The sequence below is a fragment of the Moschus berezovskii genome, chromosome 13 (genome assembly GCF_049115385.1).
Source record: "Moschus berezovskii isolate FMDL1 chromosome 13, NW_MosBer_1.0, whole genome shotgun sequence".
In the NCBI taxonomy this organism is placed as follows: Eukaryota; Metazoa; Chordata; class Mammalia; order Artiodactyla; family Moschidae; genus Moschus; species Moschus berezovskii.
The window spans coordinates 58,712,457-58,733,636 of record NC_142472.1 but is presented as its reverse complement, the minus strand read 5'-3'; the positions used below and the strand labels follow the sequence as shown (position 1 = coordinate 58,733,636).

Sequence of the window (21,180 nt, the reverse complement as noted above, 5' to 3'; positions counted from 1 at the left end):
CTGTGATTAACCAGGCCAGGCCTTTGCTCCTCCGAATTAATACTCATTAGTTTCTCTATTAGACATTCTGTCCAAAATAAAAGCCATGTTTCTGCTTGATCAATTGCAACCTTGAGTAGTGAGGGTTTCAGGCAACTATTCTATAATGGCTTCTGTTCATCTTACTCGTTAATACCATGTGAAGAATCTGTGCCAACCTAAGGTTATTTGCACTCTTCATTGATTTACCCTTGGCCTTAAGCTAAGTGGACAGGAATGAGCTAAGCTACCCGAACTCATGAACTGATGTCGTCTCCACCCCAGTGCTGAGATCATACTTAGAATCAGGATGGTCTCTTGATGAATCAGATAGCAGTTTTCAGTGGAAAAGAACAGGAGTGACTTCTTCATTCAATGGCATCACTGATTGAACTCAATGCATTATTCCCTTTTCCCTTCCTACTCTTAATTTAGATAATACACACATCTACATTTTTTCATATTTAGATGTTACAGTGAGGGTAAACGGTTGCTGTTACCGTTGTGGTGGTGATGGCTGCTTTGTTTGAGAAATGGCCTGAAAGGCCTGCCTGTTATTTCTCAGAAAGAAAAGCAACAGACCACTTGTCTAAAACCAACAGCACTCATCTTTGGCAGATGCCCCAACATTAATTGATTTGTCAGTAACATCCCGATAGAGTAATCCAATGAAGCTGATAGTTAAGCATTAGATTTTTTTTTTAATTTTAGAACTTTTAACCAAAGGCACACATTAATCAAAAGTAGAAGGTCTATGGGTATTTTACTGAGAAAAATTTTTGGAGAGGTGGGCTCGAACATTTGCCAATACCCTGGGAATTCCCTGGTGGCTCAGATGGGAAAGAGTCTGCCTGCAATGTGGTACAGGAGACCCAGGTTCAATTCCGGGGTTGGGAAGATCCCCTGGAGAAGAAAATGGCTTCCCACTCCAGTGTTCTTGCCTGGAAAATCCCATGGCCAGAGGAGCCTGGCAGGCTACAAGTCCATGGGGGTTGCAAAGAGTTGGAAACAACTGAGTGACTCCACTTTTCACTCTAATTAATCTCTTTTGCAGTCCTGAAAGCACTGCCACCATGCCCTTCAGCACAGGATTTTGAAGCTTCAACTGTACTTTTATTGGACTATTAGTATAGACCCAGGATTGTATTTTGTGGAGAGTAGCCTGTTATTCAGACACGTATTTCCAAACTTCTCAATTTTCATAAAGGTATATAAGACCCATCTTCCCTCTTGGCTGATTCTCTTCGAGTCTTTGGCTCTAATGCTTATCAGCAAATGCTCTATTAAGAGAAAACAGGGTTTGTTCTGGAATGCTTTAAGTAAATGCTGCAGTTCATCTACACTTTTCACTCAATAACTGTAACCTTTTTTAAGTGCCCAGCATGTTTCAGGGATATTAGGTATCCTGTGCTCACTGCCTCATTCAATCCCATATCCACCCAGGGCAGGGTTAGCCCCCAGGTGGCAATGGTGGAGCCAACATTTGCTTGACAGTCTATCTCCAGGGTCCAAGTTTTTAACAAATGCATTTCACTACCACCCGTTAGAATTGCTTGTCCCCAGTGATTTTGGGGGTGATACCACCTCTGGCATTGAGGGACACTTTGAGAAGTGGCCCTAAACAACTCACTGATGGATTCAGGGTCAGGATTGTGTTAATGATGTTATTCGTTGTATCATGTGGTGTCTTTTCTGTAAGAACCAAAGAATTTTTCTCCCTCAGGCCCCAGCACCTGAAAGCATTGTTATTTTTGGGATAACTTGCCTGTCTATATTAGATACACCAGGCTTATTCAGCTGGATATGTTTTCCTCTCTACACTGGCTGTGAGAATTATTGAAGCCAAATGCACATTCTGCCAGCAGTTAATATATGTAATGTGGGGGCATGCGTGAATTTTGTGTGTGAACCTCATTCCTACTTGCTGCTCTCCTTTTCTATCTTTATTTTCCTATTGCTCTGATGGTCTCATCTATGATCCTTAATTTACAGATCAATGTAAGTCACTTTGAATTCTTTCCTAAACAAGATTGGCTACACACACATTGTAATATCACCACTCCACTCACTGCGTAGTCTATGTAGAACAGAAACCAGTCCTGCCTCCTGTAGACTCTGAATAAACGTGTATCACCAGCACTGCTGCTGTTATTGACGCCGTCTCCTGTTTGAAGCAAAAGCCATTCAAATGGAGAGAAGGAAATTGGCACCAAATCCCCCTCAACCCCTGCTCCCTGGCTTATGCTTATTCCCTGTCTCCGTTTCAGGCCTGTAACTATTTTCTTTCTTTCTTTTTTAATCTGAACGAACACCACCCTGAAAAACAGTATGCTGGCAAAGCTTTATAAGAAAAAGGCTCAGTAAACACAATGAACAAGTCAACCCTTCTGTTGTCTCCGTCAAAAGAAAGAATCTGTCAGATGTCAAAGGGATTTTCGCCTTAGCCAGTCCCTCCCTTAGGAAGCACTCGGTGCTGGCAAGGACCCCCCACCTTCATCAGCAAAGAGTGTGGGGAGCACACAGAGGGCCCCCTCTGGTCCCTGCAAAGAAGGCAGGCAGTAACAGTAAGAAATGAGGGGAAAGTAGAGAAACATAATAAGAAAACCAGGCTCAGAAGGAAGACTATCCTAGAGATTTTAGAGCCAACTCAAGCAAATAAAAGCCAGTGAATCAGAAAAGAAAGAGGGACCGAAAAACAAGGAAGGAGAACCCACCAGATAAGTGTTCTTCCTTCACCAATGGCACCGCCTCTGAATCGAAGACTCAGGTCTACACGGGATCCTGAGACCCCAGCCCCACGACTGTGCAGGACCAAAGGATCTAGGATACCCTTCCTCTGAAGCACGCTGGACTGCCTTCTCTGCTCCTCCTTTTACCTGGTACCCTCCAACCACCTTCTAGGGCTGTCCCAAGGCTCAGCCTCTCACCCCGGAGAGGGAGGCTCTCTCCCTGCTCCACTCCTTCCCCTTAGGCTAAGCAGTCTTCTCAAACAGGAGGATGTCACAAACAGCTGAAGACAGCCCAACAGAGCCCTGAAACAGGGCCACCTACATCCCCAAGTACAGAACATCTTCGTGATGAAACACAGTGTATCCATTTTCACCTGAGCCGTTGGCTGGAGATGAACTAAGGATGTTTACCTTCGATTATGAATCATTTCAGACATGGCAGTGTGTGAAAGGAGCCAGGCTCTGTTGGCTGAGCTTTTGTTTCTGCCCTAAATCAGCCGCACAGAATGGTAGATGACACCCAGGTTATACCCAGCTCCTGATGAGCATGGAGTCATGGCAGTGAGGGGCCGCACCTGCAGGCTCCACAGAAGAACCCGCTCCACGTGCTCTCAGGCAACTTTCTCTCTCCGGGTAAAACCAGCCTTTCTTCATCAGTGGCGCACATCCCTAAAGAAGAGGAAACACAGGTCCTGATAAACATCATTAAGTGCTGAAAGGATTGGCATAAGCAGGATGCCAAGTAGGGGATTTAACATTATTTAGATGAAACTTGGATTCTAATGCAGCACTCATGCCCACGCTCTCCTTCTAATGGAACAGTAAGTTTTAAAAGCCCAATTATGCCATACGACACTTCATACTCGGTACAAGTGTCCTCAACCTGCTGCCTACCTAACATCATAAAATGAGTGATGTTCCTGGGTCTGTCTTTTTAAATTACACATTGAGTCCTTGCTTTTCAAAGCTGAGTGTTTAGGTGGAAGACTAAAGAGAGAGGACAGTAAAACCAGACCAGAGGAACACTCATCATTCATCCTTTTACCCTGAAAATGAGAGATGACGTGCAAGAGAGAAGCTTATGAAATGGATTTTGCATTGCTGACCACTACTCTTCCCTATTAAGAGAGGATGTTGGAGCCATACTTTCTGGTACATGAGAGCAGGCCCTGCTGTGTAATTTGTGGAGTCTTGTGCAAAATGAAAAGTGCATAGAGATTACAAAGAATTTCAAAATGGCAACCACACAGCATTGAACTAAACGTGGGTTCACCCAGGTCACCGGGCCACCAGCGACAGACACAGAAGCAAATGAAAGACATTTCACGCTTCTTGGGTCTTCCTCATAATGAAGCTGAAGGGCCTGGGCTTGCCTCCCATCGGCCACAATGACCATGTGCCCTTAGAAGAAACGCATTTTCAGTGGCTTCTTTGGTCCTCCACTTTTTACTTACAAAAAGAAGTTAGTCAGAAATGGGTGTTTTATCGCAGCTCTGAAAGCTTTTTGAAGAGGAAGTCATGGTTGGCAATCCTGGGAACCCCCAGCCCTGGCTGCTCTACGATGATGGATAAGAAAAGCTCTTCCCTCTGGTCCCAGAAAAAGCTTCTACTTACCTCACCTTACCTTTCCATTGCAGGGACCTGAAGCCCCGCCCCCAAATGGCTTACACAATAGAAAATTCCCACAGTCACATAACAACAAGGCAGGTAGTAGGGCAGTTCTTCCATCAGCTCAGTGCCATTTTTTAAGACAGGGGCCCTTCCCATCTCTCTCTTCTGCCATCCTCAGTATTCCGTCTGAATCTGATTTCAGACCACCTTTACTTTTATTAGACTTAGGGAAAAAAAAAATTCCTTTGGCGCTTCCAACAAAAATCCACAAAACCCACAGATATTTCCCACGTCCCCTGGAAGATAAGGGTGGGACGGGAAGGTTACTGTCAGAATTTGAGGCAGAACAAATAAATACCTGACAACCCTCTGGACATCCTGTGAGAGCTGAAGTCGGAACAAGCAGCACAGAGCCCGCAGCTGGAGAGCTCCAGACACGTCTCAAATTGTTAAAATAACAGTATCTGCTAAAACTAGAAAGAAACTTGGAGACAGAACAGTACAAAGAAAGCGTCCCTGGGATGTGTGTGTACCTGCACCTCATGTGCACCAGAATCCACGCCAGCGAGACACACAAGACTGCAAGGAACCTGGTCCCGCCACGTACACACACACACACACACACACACTCACACACACACACTCACACACACACACAGTTGTCAGCTTTATTCTTTTTATAGAACAGGATCAGTATTTCTCCACTGTCAAAAACAATAATAACAGGAATTCTCTGATGGAATACTCCCAACTCACGGGAGGAGCCCTGTTTGTGAGTCACACTGAGGAATTCACCTCCGGGGCACTTGGCTTCTGAGAACTCCCGTGCATCATGGCCCTGAGGCCCCGTTCTGGGCCTCCTTCCAGAATTAGAGATGTAAACACACTGAGGCTGGGTCTCACTCCGATAATCATTTATCTGACACCTTGAACTTTTCTTTTGACAGTATATGCTTTCTTCTCCTGCCTTTTGATGAAATTTGGAGTAGTCGCCAGAGGAAGAGAAATGTTCTTTAGATTCTTCTTGGCAACGTTTCTGCATTTTCTAGGCGTTCCAAACCTTAAGAATCAAAAAGAAAGCGATTAATGTTTTAAATGACACTCCTCCTGAATATCCAGTTCTGTGGAATTGGGGTGGTAAGCCTCAGAATGCAGAGAAGGATTACTAAGGATTCTGTCTTTATTGCCACAAAAAGTAGCAGTGTATAATTTCCCCTGCGTTCCGTGCCTCTGACGTGTACAAAACCCCGAGTATTCCCTAACTGCTTGGAATTCTTCCCTTGCTGTTACTGAAGTTCGAAAGAGTGAGGGCTGCTCTCCATTTATAGCAGCAACTGAGAGAGCTCTCCTCAGACGCCAGAGCTTAGGTCGAGGCTGGCCTGGCACACACGGAGCAGCCAAGGAGGCATGACTTTCCAGAGCAGAGGAAGAGCAGCCAGCGTTGACTCCCAGTCCGGCCGCTGCCCACCTCTCTGACCACTGGGAGCATGGAAGCGGGCCAACCAGGGAGCCCTTGGGGAGTGAGAAGAGTGCAGATGGAGGGTTGAGGAACTGGTTTTGAGAAACTCAGTGCCCTGCAGGCATTTAAAAATAACAGACATACTAACGCACTGTAAGCCTGGGCTCCCAGAGAAGCTCAGTTCTTTTGGGGTGGCAGCAGGTCCCCTTGAGGGGAGCCTACAGCGTAACCTGGAAACCACTGCAGGACCCTCCATCCCCATAGGGCCCTGCTCCCCCTTGCTTGTTCCTGTTGGGGCATCATCCCCATGGTGCCCTACTGCTCCATTTATTTGTCAAGCAGAGGAGTCTAAGTGCTAAGAATGAAAAAGGCGTAAGACAAGGTCTTGAAGTCTGAAGAGAAGCCACTCGGGAATCATTCTCACCAGAGCCGTAGCTTACATACGTAACGACTAACCAGCGAGAGTAGGAGGTGCATTATATGAGAAGCATATGTCACAAGGATTCTGGAGAAGGAAAAGCATAGAAGTAAGACTTTTCAAAGTACATGCTTATGATATTATTTTGTTTCATGAACACATTCCCAGTAAACCTTTCCCTCAAAGGGGCATTGAATATGGTTACTTATCTGGTATCCATCAAACCTTCCATTGACGGAACTTTTCAAAACCCCTACTAAAGTGCGCATAACCAGGGAATTTTGTCTGGTCTGCTCACTGATGACTCCAAGAAGTTATAAGTATGCCTGATACATAATGGGTATTTAATCACTACTTGTTAACTAAATGAATACAATAATAACATCGGTGGTGTTATAAGACTTGACAGGTTACAAAGCACAATCACATCTATTTTCTCTGTAGCCCTGTAAGGTGGGGTACTATTATTAATTTCATTTTGTGGGAGAGAAAGTCAGTGTTCCGCTACTGCCCAGAGTAGCTAAATTAGTAATTTACAATTTACTAGTTTGGCCACAATTCCAGCTTACCAAGTCCTGGTCCCACTGCCTTCCTATCACCCCCCAGGTGCTTGCCGTAGGAAGAAAATATCTGGGGCCAAAGGCAGCCTCACTGACACATTCCTGTGGCTTGTTTCAGGTGGGTCTTTTTCGAAAATCAGGTGTGAAATCTCGAATCCATGCCTTACGTCAAATGAATGAGAACTTCCCTGAGAACGTCAGCTATGAGGACCAGTCCGCTTACGACGTGGCGGACATGGTGAAGCAGTTCTTCCGGGATCTTCCTGAGCCTCTTTTCACCAACAAGCTCAGTGAGACCTTCCTCCACATCTACCAGTGTAAGTGGTACAGTGCCCAGCCTGTTCTTAAGCGCATCCATTCACCTAAAAAAAAAAAAAGTACATAGATTGAATTTTAATCGTACAGGTAATACATGCATGCGTGCTAAGTTGCCTCAGTTGTATCTGCAACCAGTTGTATCTGCCTCAGTTGTATCTGCAACTCTTTGCAACCCTTTGGATTATAGCCCACCAGGCACCTCTGTCCATGGGATTCTCCAGCAAAAATACTGGAGTTGGTTGCCATGCCCTTCTCCATGGGATCTTCACCCAGGGATCGAACCCACATCTCCTGTGGCCCCTGCATTGCAGGCAGACTCTTTACCACTGAGCCACCAGGGAAGCCCTACAAACAATGCATGAAGTACACAAAAGTTACAGGAAAGTTCACACTTTGATATGAAAATCTCCAGGCTGTATTTTATGCATTTTAAAATACTTTTTGACATCAAAATCTTCCTTCTCTCAATAGGGGTTTGTGTAAGATATATTTTTTTAAAAAAAACCTAACTTTCAATGTAATTTTAATAAACGCAAAATGAAAAGGGACACAATAGAATTTATTTTACATACAAGTGTTTTTAAAAAGAAAGCATTTCCTTGGTATATATGAAATCCAGATGTGTTAAAATGACTAGAAATCAAGGATAAATGGTATTTTAATACCATGCATTTTAACTGGTAATAAGAGCAAAGCAAATCAAGGCTTAAGCTTAATACAACTAATTTATATTTTCACTTAGAACTTTTTAAGTGATGTGAAGTTGATAATGCTCAGTGAAGCCCCTATAATTAATAATTGAAAATAGCAATTATTGATTTAAAGGCATACCCTGCTAAAGGTAGTTGCTAAGGGCAGGAGGAGAAATGAACACGTGGCTTTTTGCTAGCAGCACTGTTGGACTGTGAAGAAAGCTGATTGCCAAAGAATTGATGCTTTTGAACTGTGGTGCTGGAGAAGACTCCTGAGAGTCCCTTGGACTGCAAAGAGATCCAACCAGTCCATTCCAAAGGAGATCAATCCTGGGTGTTCATTGGAAGGACTGATGCTAAAGCTGAAATTCTAATACTTTGGCCACCTCATGCGTCGAGTTGACTCACTGGAAAAGAGTCTGATGCTAGGAAGAATTGGGGGTGGGAGGCGACAGGGACGACAGAGAATGAGATGGCTGGATGGCATCACCAACTCGATGGACATGAATTTGAGTGAACTCCGGGAGTTGGTGATGGACAGGGAGGCCTGGCGTGCTGTGATTCATGGGGTCGCAAAGAGTCATGGGGTCGCAAAGAGTCGGACACGACTGAGCAACTGAACTGAACTGTTATGTTTACACAGTATTCACATGGGCTTCCTTTCAGGATTCCCCAAGGATACTCAGGTCCCACCATCAGTTTTCCATACCCTCAATTGGGCATCCGAGGATTCAGACAACTTCAGGTCATAAACATAGTACAGGATTCACAGTTCATTGAATCTGCAAATTCAAGACCCAAGTATAGGAAGAGCTGACTGCGTATTTATCAGGAAAAAGCACTTGCCTATTAAGTGAACCTCCACAGGTCAAACCATGTTGTTCAAGGGTCAGCTATAAGTATTTAATGGTCCAAGTCTCAATTCTTCAGGAAAAAAACACTCTGCCTGTGGACTTTTGAGTTTTTAGCAACATATACATGAAATGGACCTTGACATGAAATTGATTCAACTCGAAGAAGATTCCTGCTTATTGAGAATTCTGTACTAAATGTATTTTAGGAGTTTGCAATATTGCAAACAAAAAGGATTAAAACAAGTACCACTTGTCAAAACAGGATAAAGTAGTGACCCACTAAATAAATATTATCTTGTCAAAATGAATAGGTTAAGTTAGTGATACAGGTTGCTGGAGCCTAAATACAGGGAATTCATGTTTCTGCCATAAGAGGTTGAGCTGTGTTTTTTTCAGTAAAACCTCCCTTATGGTTTGGAAGTAGCATATATGAGCCTTTACATGAAATTGGTTCTTGGGTTATGGTTGACATTAGTCTAAGGTTAAAGCCAGATTATTTCCAAGAGATAAATGCTTTCAGCTCTCTGTGAGACTCACAAGCAAAAAACAAAACAAGATCAAAGCAGGGTTTATTTTAGCTGAGCAAACATTTACTGAGTTCAGCTTATGTTCAGGGCACTGTGCTGAGCACTGCAGAGCACATGGACGAGTAAGACTTAACTCTGCTCTTCCGCATCTTATAACTTAGGGAGACAAGACATACATAGATAACTGCAATACAGCAAGACTGGAGACATTCCACAATAAGTTACAAAGAGCATCCAAGGGGGTTGAGATGAGGAATAGGGACTTGATGGAGCAGTGACAACTAAAGGTTGAGATACACAAGGAACACACGCTGAGTGAAGCAAACAGCACCTGTGTCAGGCGATTATAGGATTTCCGTCTGGCTTGCAGAAGGGTAACTGTCCAGCGAAGCATCAAATGACTCCAAAAATTAGACTGAGGCCTGTACCCAGGAAGGGCACTGAACATTAGAGCAAAGGGCTTATATTTGATTCCTTAATCACTGGAGAACCTTTGGGTGTTGTTGAGGGAGATGACCAGTTACAATGCTCTCAGCTATAAACACAGGACCCAAAATCCAACAAACAGTTGTTTAAACAATAAAGACATTATATAATCGCACAAGACAGAAAATCTGGAGTTGAGTAATTCCAGAGTCGGTTAATTCAGGGACACCATGGCTGATGTGCGCCTCTCTTGGTTATCCCCTTAAGGTCACAATAGGATTGCCACAACTTAGCATTATCATGTCTTCCCAAAATCACATCCGAAGGCAAGAGGCCAGCAGGCAGCGTCTCCTCAGGCATGTGTCTCTGTCAGGGAGATAAATTTTACGGAAGCACCTACCTAGCATTTATCTTGGTCCCACAGGCCAGAAAGTATACATTTTTCTCCCCTAAATCAGTCCCTGGAGAGAAGAACGGGGTTGCCATTTTTGGTTTAGGCCAGCGTGAGCCAGAGGGAAGGGCCCAACCTCCCTGAGCACAATACAGCCCAAACCTGAACAGAACATGGCCTTTCTCAGAGAGGAAAGAGAGAGCAAGTATTTCCCAGGCAGCCAAGCTTGTGCTGCAGGGCCAGTGTCCATCAGAACTGCTTATTTGACCCGTGAATCCGGAAGTGGTGAACAGGAGCTACTGGACGGGACAAGAATGGAGAGTCAGGTAGCCAGCATGCTGATTGAGGCTCTGAGTTACCTGCGGCAACTTAACGTTCCAGGGATAGACTCTGGAGTCAAGAGTTTTCCAATGTCTGTGGGGAAGAGGCCGCTCCTCCCAGGTGGCTCAGACAGTAAAGAACCTGCCTGCTAATGCAGGAGACATGAGTTCGATCCCTGGGTGGGGAAGATCCCTTGGAGGAGGATATGGCAACCCATTCCCAGCATTCTTGCCTGGGAAATCCAAGGACAGAGGAGCCTGGTGGGTCCGTGGGGTCAGGAAGAGTAGGACACAACTAAGCTATTAACACTTCACACTTCATAACTCAAGTGAGCTCCTGATGGTGTCTTTCACAGTGAGGAGAATAAGGCAGTGAGTCAGTCCTAAAAGTGGAGAAGGCAATGGCACCCCACTCCAGTACTCTTGCCTGGAAAATCCCATGGACGGAGGAGCCTGGTGGGCTGCAGTCCATGGGGTCGCGAAGAGTCGAACATGACTGAGCGACTTCACTTTCCCTTTTCCCTTTCATGCATTGGAGAAGGAAATGGCAACCCACTCCAGTGTTCTTGCCTGGAGGATCCCAGGGACGGCGGAGCCTGGTGGGCTGCCGTCTATGGGGTCGCACAGAGTCAGACACGACTGAAGCAACTTAGCAGCAGTGGCAGTCCTAAAAGATCACTAACAGACACAGCCAGGGGGCAGCAAAATGCAGCACGGAGCACCCATTTTTCTAGGCTTTTCCCTCTTAGTTACCTCTTACTGTTCAGGCCAATTCTCTTTCAAGCCTGCATGACCAGGGACCCCCACCACCACCACCGTCACCACCAAAGGGACCACCCAGAAGGAAAATGGCTTGAAAGGAGGGTGGACCTGGTTCCCCTTCCCACAAGCCCTGGGCATCCTGAGAGATACTTCACAAGCTGGGGAAGGGGGGCAATGGGCAAGAGGTTTGAAACAGGTGAGGCGGCAGACAGGTGTGTATGAAAAGCCAGCACAGGGTGCTCCTTTCGAGTCCAGCCTCGTCGTTAAGACTGTGAGTTCTGGAGGGACACTGAGGGGTTCCAACGCCGGGTCCGAAGCAATGACTTCTCTGTGCCCCCAGCTGTCCTCACGGTCACTGTTGATGACAATGAGGACCCCAAGGACCCCGAGCATGTTCGCAAGAAGGTAGCGCACTCTCCCCCTCCCCCGCCGGCTCCTGCTGCTGCTGGCCCTCTGACGGCCTGGCACCCACTTTTTCACAGATGTCCCCAAGGAACAGCGGCTGCAGGCAGTGCAGGCGGCCGTCCTGCTGCTGGCCGACGAGAGCCGGGAGGTGCTGCAGACGCTGCTGTGCTTCCTCAACGACGTGGTCCATGCAGTGGAAGAGAATCAGATGACGCCCATGAATCTGGCCGTGTGTCTGGCCCCTTCTCTCTTCCACCTGAATTTACTGAAGAAAGAAAGCTCCCCCAGGTGGGTTTTTCTCAATGGGAATGCTAATCCTAAACCAGGTATTCCCCAGGGCTACTTAAAAAAAATAAACTGCATGCGTTGCACTTCAACCTGGGGGGTCTTTTAGCACTTCATTTATAATCAGAAAATGTTTGGAGGAACCTGATTCTTGCAGCTCAGAGTCAGAGAATTACCAAGGTAGCATTGAAGCATGTCCTCTGTGATCCAGAAAACCTGGAATTCTGTTCTGTTTTGTGTGTGTGTGAATGAGAAGGAAGTAAAAAGTACACAAAGTGGTATTTTACAAAATCTTCAGTTTGAAAAGACTGGATCTCAGGCCCAAGCACAGCAGCTTGCAGTGACGTAGTTTCAAACTTGGGGAAAAATGAATTAATTTCTCCCTCAACAGTTATTCCTGCCCTGTGTTTTTCCAAGGTTTTCCATTTGTCAGACTCTTAACCTGCTTCGGGATATCTAAGATGTGTGGTCACTGTTTTTATTTGGAAATGAAAAAGTCTGGGATCTGGGTAGCATCCAGGCATCCATAGCAGAGGGGTGAACTGGGTCCTGCAAAAAGCTCTCGGGCTTGAGATCCGCTGAGGGTTGTCCCCTTCAATTACAGAGTCATCCAGAAAAAATATGCCGCTGGGAAGCCAGATCAAAAGGACCTCAGTGAGAATCTGGCCGCGGCTCAGGGGCTGGCCCACATGATCATGGAATGTGACAGACTTTTTGAGGTGAGTGAAAGGCTCCAACCGCCTTCCTTCCTTATAGCTCTTGGAACTCGATAAGACACTTGGAATGGTTACTGCATTTATGGCTTATTTCTGGGTTTTGTTTTTTTTTTTTTGACAATGGTACACTGAATAGTGCCTCCCAGAAATATGAGGAGGCAACCCCGAAGTTGTGGCTTTGACAGTTAAAGACACTTGGGTTTACCATGATGATGATGTTTATAAAAACATTTGCATCAAGTTCCCGTGCCAAGTCCTAGGTCAGCCAACTATAGTATATTTGATGTGACCTCAGGACTTGATTAGATTCAATGTATGTGTGTGTGTGTGTGTGTGGGATACTGAACAATCGCTGTTAACTTTGAATCAGTGATAGCTTATGAATACAGCCACAGATATGCTAAAGGAGTAAGTGAACTAGACTTCTGGCATCCTTTTTGTGGCAAAACTGGCATTTGCAAAAGGAAAAAGTGTGCTAAAAAGGTAAAGCTGTTTTCTGAGTCATGTTTGATGTTCCCCTTAAGTCTGTGCACTTTTTAAGTTTCCCGAGTCCAAGTTTTGCCAAACTGAATAAAAATATATGACAAGTAAAATCAAATAAAAATGTAAAGGATGAATGGGAAGTCATGGCAATGTTCTGAATAATAAATATAGCCTCAAATAGATCTGGGCTTCCTGACTTTTAGAAGCCCTTTCTCCAGACCACTGTCACTGATCTCAGACAAACATCTCTTGCCCCATGGCACCCGGCCTGTCACCTGTACTGTGGTTTTTCAGTGATACTACTTCACTTTCTCTATTAGTCTCAGCATTTCTGTGTTGCTCTTCTGTGTACCTGATGGTTCAGGTCCCACTCGAGATGGTGGCCCAGTCTCATAACTCGTATGTGGAGGCTGAGATCCATCCGCCAACTCTGGAAGAGCTGGGGGCCCAGCTGGAGGACAGCGGGTCCACTTTCCACACGTACCTGGAGCATCTCGTCCAGGGCCTCCAGAAGGAAGCCAAGGAGAAGTTCAAAGGATGGGTCACGTGTCCAAGCACAGACAACACAGAGCTTGCTTTCAAAAAGGTAATCTCGGGTCTTGGAAAAAAATTTACTCCCAAAGAGCCACATCTAACAACCTGGAATTTGTTTTGCTTCAAAAGTGGCCCCTCTGTCTCCAGGGCTTGTCATACAAAGGAACTGGTCAAAGCTCTGCACCAGTCTGACTGTGTAATCAGATGGCAGACTATGGAGCCACCCTTCTGGACCCAGGCCGGGCTCTGCCCCTGAGCTGTGTGACGCTGGGCGAGTCACACACCTGCCTGTGCCTCCATGTTCTCATTTGCAAAACGGACATAATAACAGGACCACTACCAGGGAACACATATACACTATGGATACTACGTATAAAATAGATAACTAACTAGAACCTACCCTGTAGCCCGGGGAACTCAGTGCTCTGTGGTGACCAAAATAGGAAGAAAACCCAGAAAGAGGAGGTACATGTATACCAATAGCTGATTCACTTTGCAAACACTAAGCAACACTAAACACTAAGCAACTCCGATAAAAATTAATTTAAAAAAAAAGGAAAATAAAAAACTGAAACTAAGAACAATGCTTAGCACACAGGGAGCACTGTGTGCGGCTGGTTATCACTGTTATTACCACTCTTCTTCTCTTAAGCTTAAGGGTGAACATTTTAAACCTGAGGTGTGCAGAATCACTTTCAAGTTCCGTCATCGATGAGGCTTCTTGAACACCCAGGGAAGCCTGGTCGGTTCCGCTGGGACCAGCGCCCTCTCAGCGCTGCGGTGTCTCTCCGCAGGTGGGAGACGGGCCCCCACTGAGGCTGTGGAAGGCTTCCGCCGAGGTGGAGGCGCCCCCGTCGGTGGTTCTGAACCGCGTGCTGAGGGAGCGCCACCTGTGGGACGAGGACTTCGTGCAGTGGAAGGTGGTGGAAACGCTGGACAAACAGACGGAGGTCTATCAGTACGTGCTGAACAGCATGGCGCCCCACCCCTCCCGGGACTTCGTGGTTCTCAGGTAAGCCTGACCCTCTGCTCCAAAAGCAGGATGAGAGCTGCAGATGGAAGCATTTCACTGCATCCTCCCACCTAAGTTCAGCCTCCACCAGGAACACTAGCGCCGGCCCTCAGTTCATTTCCCTCGGTGAAAACTGATTGCCCTGCTCATGCCCGACCTCCCGCTTCTTTCACCCAATTTACAGTTCTGCCATGCTCTCTTATGGTTCCTTTCATTATGGAGCATACGGTTTATTAGGCCATAAATATCGTTTATTTCCTCAGAACAGAGTCCCAAGAAGAGCTGCTGTTTGTCCAGCTGTACTTTCTGCCAAATTATGCAAATTGATCCTCACTGGCTTTTCTCTTGATTTTATTTTTCTCTGCCTGGGAAAGGCAAGCCTTCAGTGGTGTGGCTCTTTATCTGGAGTATGTGTAACTTCAGAATTCATCGGTATAACTTCACACGTTCAGACTGTGCTCAGTCGCTAAGTCGTGTGCAATTCTTTGCGACCCCATGGACTGTAGCCCGCCAGGCTCCTCTGTCCATGGAATTCTCCAGGCCAGAATACTGGAGTGGGTTGCCTTGATCTCCTCTGGGTGATCTTCCAAACCTAGGGATCTAATCCAGGTCTCCTGGATTGCAGGCGAATTCTTTACCCACTGAGCCATTAGGGAAGCCCTCACGTGTTGATAAGTCATCCCCATGCATCGAAATCTTGGCCCAGCCCTGAAGGTCCAACTATGCTGAGACACTTGAATGTCCAGAAAGATTTCAGGGCCTGACAAGGCTTGAGACTCTGATCTCATCTGCTGAAATATTGCTTCTAATAGATTTGTGAGTTGAGTTCCAGACCCCTGTTCTCTGGGTTTAGAGTGGGATGCTCAACTAACAATAGGCAGTAGAACAGTGGAGCTGTCTATATTGGCTGGTGAGTCTGTACTGAATCAGAAAGAATGGGGATGGAGGATACTGACAAACCCAAATAAAATATAATTAAGTAAAAATTATATTTTTACTTAATTATAAGTAATATATATAATATATATTATAGTAATATATATAAGTTATATATATGTTATATTTTTCTGATAACTGATGGTGAATACCATCTCTTCTCGTATATTAGCAGTATTAAAAAATATCACTATTCCCAAATGCATATTTAAAATAGTTTCTTTATTAAACTAGTCTTGATGGCAAACTAAAGATTACTTTTCACATGGGCTATTTTTGCCTTTGGAATTGGTCCTTAGGACCTTGAATTTCAAGGGTCATTTTTTTTCCCCCAAATATATGTGTTTATCTTAGCCACTATGGGATCCTGGTGGAGAATGTGGGCAATTGTAAGCACTGCTTATTAACACAGTTATTGGGACATTACTCATCTCATTGGAAGTTAAATTTTACACCTTTACTGCTGCAAGCAAGAAGTCAAATAGTTCCAGGATGGCAGCCCTGGGAACTGGTGGGTTGGAGCCCCACCATGGTCCACTCTCCGCTCCCCTTAGAGGAGGCCGAGGGCCAGAGTCCATTCATGGAACAGCTCTCCTTCCACTCCTCCTGCAGTGCCACCTGCCTGCCATTTCTCAGTCTCAGTCCATCCCAGCCTTGTGCCAGGCACTGTGAGACTCAAGCTATGAATATAGATGAGATAACTAAGCAAGGGGATCGGATTTGTGACATAACAACTGAGATTATGATAATCAAACCTATATCCTGTGGTAGAAATGGTTGCTACAGAGATGCTCTCATGGTTCCTGACTTCCATCTACACCTTTTCCCAAGTGGTACCCCCTTCTATGCTTGAATAGCTCCAGTAACAGTGAGCTCACTACTCCTCATACAGCCCATTCCATTTTTGAAGAGTACACATTGTGAGACAGTTCTTCTCTCCACTGGATTGAAACATGCCTTCATATCTCTGCTTTCTGGAGTCAAATCAACTGTATTTACTTCTTCTCCCACTCAAGAGCCTGTCAAGGATTTGAAGGCAGTTAGCAGTCCACATGTGTCTAGTTTTCTTCTAACTGAGCATCGTTAGCTCATGTATCCTTTCAGACTTGAGTGGAGTATCACTTCCTCCAGGAAGCCTTCCCGTGTGCATGATTTCAGAGTTCTCCTTGCATAGCCTTATCACTGTGCTTGTCAGAGTGTTTTAGAGTTCTCTCTGGAGATCTTTTTCTCCTCCTGATTAGATCTTTGTGTCTTCAGTGGCTTCTCATAGCTTGGCACATCCAGTAGATGTTTGGTGAAAGAATTGAATGAGCAAGTCCTGATTCCCAAATGGTGGGACCAGCGAGCCCTTCAGGAATGTGCAGGAGTCTCTGCAGCCTCAGTTTGGGATTTGGAAAGAATCTCTAAAAATTGCAAAGTCGTTTCTGACCTCTGGGTCAGAGGGATGAGACCCCTGCTTTGAACCGCACTGTATAAACTTTACACACACTTGTGAGAACCATTAGCTGAATCCAAGTAACTGGGCTTGGAATTTGAGCAAGAAAGTGCCAGCCTCAGCACTGTGCTCAGGGTTTTCTTTCTCTCTCAGCCATAATTCCCACGTGTGGGTTTGTTTTGCTGCAGGACCTGGAAGACTGATTTGCCCAAAGGAATGTGTACCCTAGTGTCCCTCTCCGTGGAACACGAGGAAGCCCAGCTCATGGGCGGCGTGCGGGCTGTGGTGATGGACTCTCAGTACTTGATAGAGCCCTGTGGTTCAGGCAAGTCGCGGCTGACCCACATCTGCAGGGTGGACCTGAGGTGAGTGTGGGCTCCTGGAGGTGGCAGGCACTGGGCCCCCTTTCCCATTTGACCCCTTACTGCTCTGGCCTTGTCTCCTCCCGACCATTAACACGTTGTCACGATGCTTACGAGTCATTCCCCTCACTTCTCTCTCCAGCCTTGCTAAAATTCTGACTTTCAGGAGAAGGTCCCATGCTCATCTTTATTTTCTGTTTTGTCCCTCATGTACTCCTGTGCTTCTCTCACGGGGCAAACGCCAGCACGGGAGCCTGGCACATAGTAGATGCTCAGTAAATATGAGTCCTCTTATGTTTCTTTCCAGTCTGTCCCTTTTCTGCTTCCTCCAGTTGCCCTCCTATGAGAAAATACTAATTTAAATCCAACCTTTTTCAATGTTTTCATGAGGCTAAAGTGAGTTCTTGGTCTGGGTGGATATAAACTGGGTTTTCTCTGTAAATTCTTGAACTAAGTCAGACTCGTCCCTGAGAGGACGCTATCATTTGAAAGCACCCAGTGAATACTGCAAAGACAGAGTGAATCCTTGGCCAGGAAGGCATTTTCACGGGCCCCCATTGACAGAATGAGGTTCTCAGATCCTCAGAGCAGCAGCCCCTCGGGGAAGGCAGGCGGCCTGACAGGCAGGGCACAGGCGCAGCCATGTTGACCGTGACAAACTATTGTGACGTGAAGAGGCTTTCCCACTTCCCTCCCCATTTTTGTCCCCACAGAGGTCACTCCCCAGAATGGTACAATAAAGGCTTTGGACATCTGTGTGCGGCGGAAGTTGCCAGGATTAGAAACTCTTTCCAGCCCCTCATTGCAGAGGGTCCAGAAACTAAAATCTGAGTTTTCCCAAGTGTGACATCAAACTCAGGGAAGAGGAAGCGGAAGCAAACACTTGTGGGAGAGAATGTGAGCGTGAGAAAGCAAGGGCGGGAGAGAAACCAATTGAGAAAGTTAATGCTCAAAAGCAGAAGCACTGAGAAGTTGGAATGTCGAAGATGCAAGAATTTCTGAGAACTTTTCCTAGCCTTCCTGGAGACGGCTATATCCCTTACTAATATAATATTTTTAAAAATCAGAACATTTATCTATGTTACTTAAGATTAAATGGATTATTCCTTGTGCATTGCCTAATTTTGCTATTTAAAGGCTTCTAAGAAGCATTATCATTAACTGTAAATAAATGTATGTATAGCATATGTACATAGGTGTGTATATCTCTGTCTTTACTGTATATATGTAAAATATCAATTTTATATATAATTGCGTATTTTGAAAAGGAATGCATCTGATCAGGTGAGTCCCTTCCCCACACGGTTCTTTCCAAGTCTCTCTGGGCCCTGTGTCCCCACGGCCCTGTAAGCTGAGCAGAATCTGCTGCTACACCAAAGTGTGAAAACAAGTTGTCCACCCTGATGTTTTACCAAAGATGAGCCAACCAAAGGAAAACACATTAAATGATTCTCACATGTTGTCAGTTTGTATCATTCAAAACCTGAGAGTGGGGTGTTGGATAAAGCGAGGAAAGTTATAGTCCTCTTTAAAGCAAAGAAGTGGGTGAGTAGTCATTACCAGATTTAAGACTATGTTACCAGTTGCCATGGGGCCAGCAAATACAGTGAAATGTCAGATGCCCGTGGACCACTGGAGTCATCTCCAGTGACTGAAACAGAAGCTGTATTTCCCTGCTGATTAGAGCTGAATATAATAGCCTTGGCATAGTCACAGCCAAAGGGAGCCTCTGTGTTTTGTTGAGGTTTCATAGATACATTGCATAATGTTCTTAAATGTCATTCTGTTTGACCAGTGGCCTATTTTATGGTCACAGTTAATTGACATTTTCTTACCAACGTCTTGCACTGAATTTAACTCTGGACACCAGATAAAGGGAGATGCTGGTCACACAAGAGTCCTGGACCATTACAGCTTCAGGGAGTTCTAATATTGCTACGTATGATGCTCTTAAGGTATTACTCGTTAAAGTTCTGCAATCTGAAAGACAGGGTTTTAAACTAACATTAAGACCAAAACTATGTTCTTCGATTAGCTTTAGAAAATATAAACAGGTTTGTTAAGTCCATGTTTCTTCATTAGTCAGTCAAGCTAGCTATGCATTTGAACGAACCTTATTTATTATTGTATGGACTAAGCAAATTGACTATCCTTAACCAATTGCTGATGGATTTTAAGTTGGGTTCTTTTAGTTGTAATTCAGCAACTCTAGAGAGGAAGATAATTTATTATGTTTGATTTCAGGGAGAGATTGGTATCATAATTTAGCAGTTGGTGTTGGAGGGGAAAAAAACTGTTTTCTTTTTATATTGTATGTTTATGTAATGTTTTCTTTTATCAGCATTGTGCAATTTTTTTGTTAGGAATAAAAATGCTATAAATGAGTTCTGAATGGTACAAGTAAAATCATACTGTCTGATTGTAATCGAGGAATTTTTTTTGTTTCCTTGCCTACCGAAGAATGTGGCAGCAAACCCATAGATTTCCATTTGTGCAATGCTCTGTGAGCAAAACAAATTCACATCCTAAATTTAACCACATATGCCAGATTACATAGACAGGATCGTTAGTGAATTTTAATTTAGCTTAATGCTGGCCCCACTCCAGAGATGGGCCCGCGTGTTTTCAGGAGGTGTGACAGGCACACAGGGATGAACGGTGTCCTGTCACCAAGAGCAGGGCTTTTCCGTTCTTCAGTTCAGTTCAGTTCAGTTCAGTCGCTCAGTCTTAGCAGCACACAAATCACCTGGAGATCTTGTTACAATGAGCCTCTGATTCAGGCAGGCTCAGGCAGGCCTGAGATTCTGGATTCTGAACCAGCTTCAGGGCAAAGACCACATCCTGAGAAGCTGAGATCTAGAGGACACTTAGAATAAAAACAACGTGATTTGATTTCTGACTCCCCTTCTCTTCAAATTACCTTTTTATTTTTTATGCACATACTAAGTATACCCCTGCTGCCTACAACACAGTGCATCTTAAAAAAAAAAAAAAAAAAGAGGAGAAAGATGCATCAAGCTTGTTTGTCAAATACCACAGTATTTTATGCATTGTTATCTTGCCAATGGAAATAAAATATACTGCCTTTAAATAATATATTTATACCTCATGTATATCTTTACCTCAATTGTTGGTATCAATCGTCAATTGTAAATAAATAATTGCCAAGGCAAATAAATTTATATACATTAAATATACCCCTCTTTTCTCTATAATACATGTTGAGTTTCATGCTTCATATAAATGGAAAACCAGCTTCCTGAGGAAGATTTCTCTATAAAATAGCATGCCATTAAAAAAAAAGAAAAGAAAAAAGCTCACCATGAGTTTGACACCTCTGTACTGTAGTCAAATATCTCCCAAATATAAAGATTTATATAAGAGTATAGATTGCTATCTACAGAACTTTACTAACAGTACGGGTGCCTTAACCTGTATCTAAGCCAATATAGTGATGGGTAGGGATTTCTTTTACATTCACTGTTCTAAAATCTAGATTATAAGAACACCTTTAGAGTATTTTATGAAGGATTCTGTGAGCTCTAGCTACATTCCCTTTTTTTGAATGCATAAGAAATTGAGACTTGATGACGCAACTTACGGCAGCACCACCAACCATGAAGAGTAGCCAAACCTGAGTCTGAGCCTCTGGCTTTCCATCCTTGTACAGTACAGTCAGTCCTCCATATCTGCGGGTTCTGTGTCCAAGGATTCAACCAACCACGAATCAAAAATACTCTAAAAAAAAAAAAATGAAAAACAATTTCAGAAAGTTCCAAACGAAACTTGAATTTGCTGTGCACTGGCAACTATTTACATAGCATTTCCATTGTATTTACAACTATTTACATATCATTTGCATTGTGCTAAGTATTATAAATAATCTAGAGATGATTTAAAGTATATGGGAGGATGTTTGTAGGTTAT

General features: G+C 44.5%; 1 protein-coding gene across 8 annotated transcripts in view; it reads left to right on the top strand.

The window, feature by feature from the left end:
* STARD13 (StAR related lipid transfer domain containing 13) overlaps nucleotides 1-20,450 on the top strand; it is a 525,698-nt gene extending 505,248 nt beyond the window's left edge. For all 8 annotated transcript variants that reach the window (XM_055426262.2, XM_055426261.2, XM_055426259.2 and 5 more), the window contains 7 exons: nucleotides 6,914-7,112; nucleotides 11,568-11,778; nucleotides 12,380-12,494; nucleotides 13,339-13,560; nucleotides 14,303-14,520; nucleotides 17,080-17,256; nucleotides 17,967-20,450. In XM_055426262.2, the coding sequence (XP_055282237.2) occupies nucleotides 6,914-7,112; nucleotides 11,568-11,778; nucleotides 12,380-12,494; nucleotides 13,339-13,560; nucleotides 14,303-14,520; nucleotides 17,080-17,256; nucleotides 17,967-18,084 (1,260 nt within the window). In that variant the 3' untranslated portion in view covers nucleotides 18,085-20,450. The remainder of the gene's footprint in view (nucleotides 1-6,913; nucleotides 7,113-11,567; nucleotides 11,779-12,379; nucleotides 12,495-13,338; nucleotides 13,561-14,302; nucleotides 14,521-17,079; nucleotides 17,257-17,966) is intronic.
* The last annotated feature ends 730 nt before the right edge of the window (nucleotides 20,451-21,180 follow it).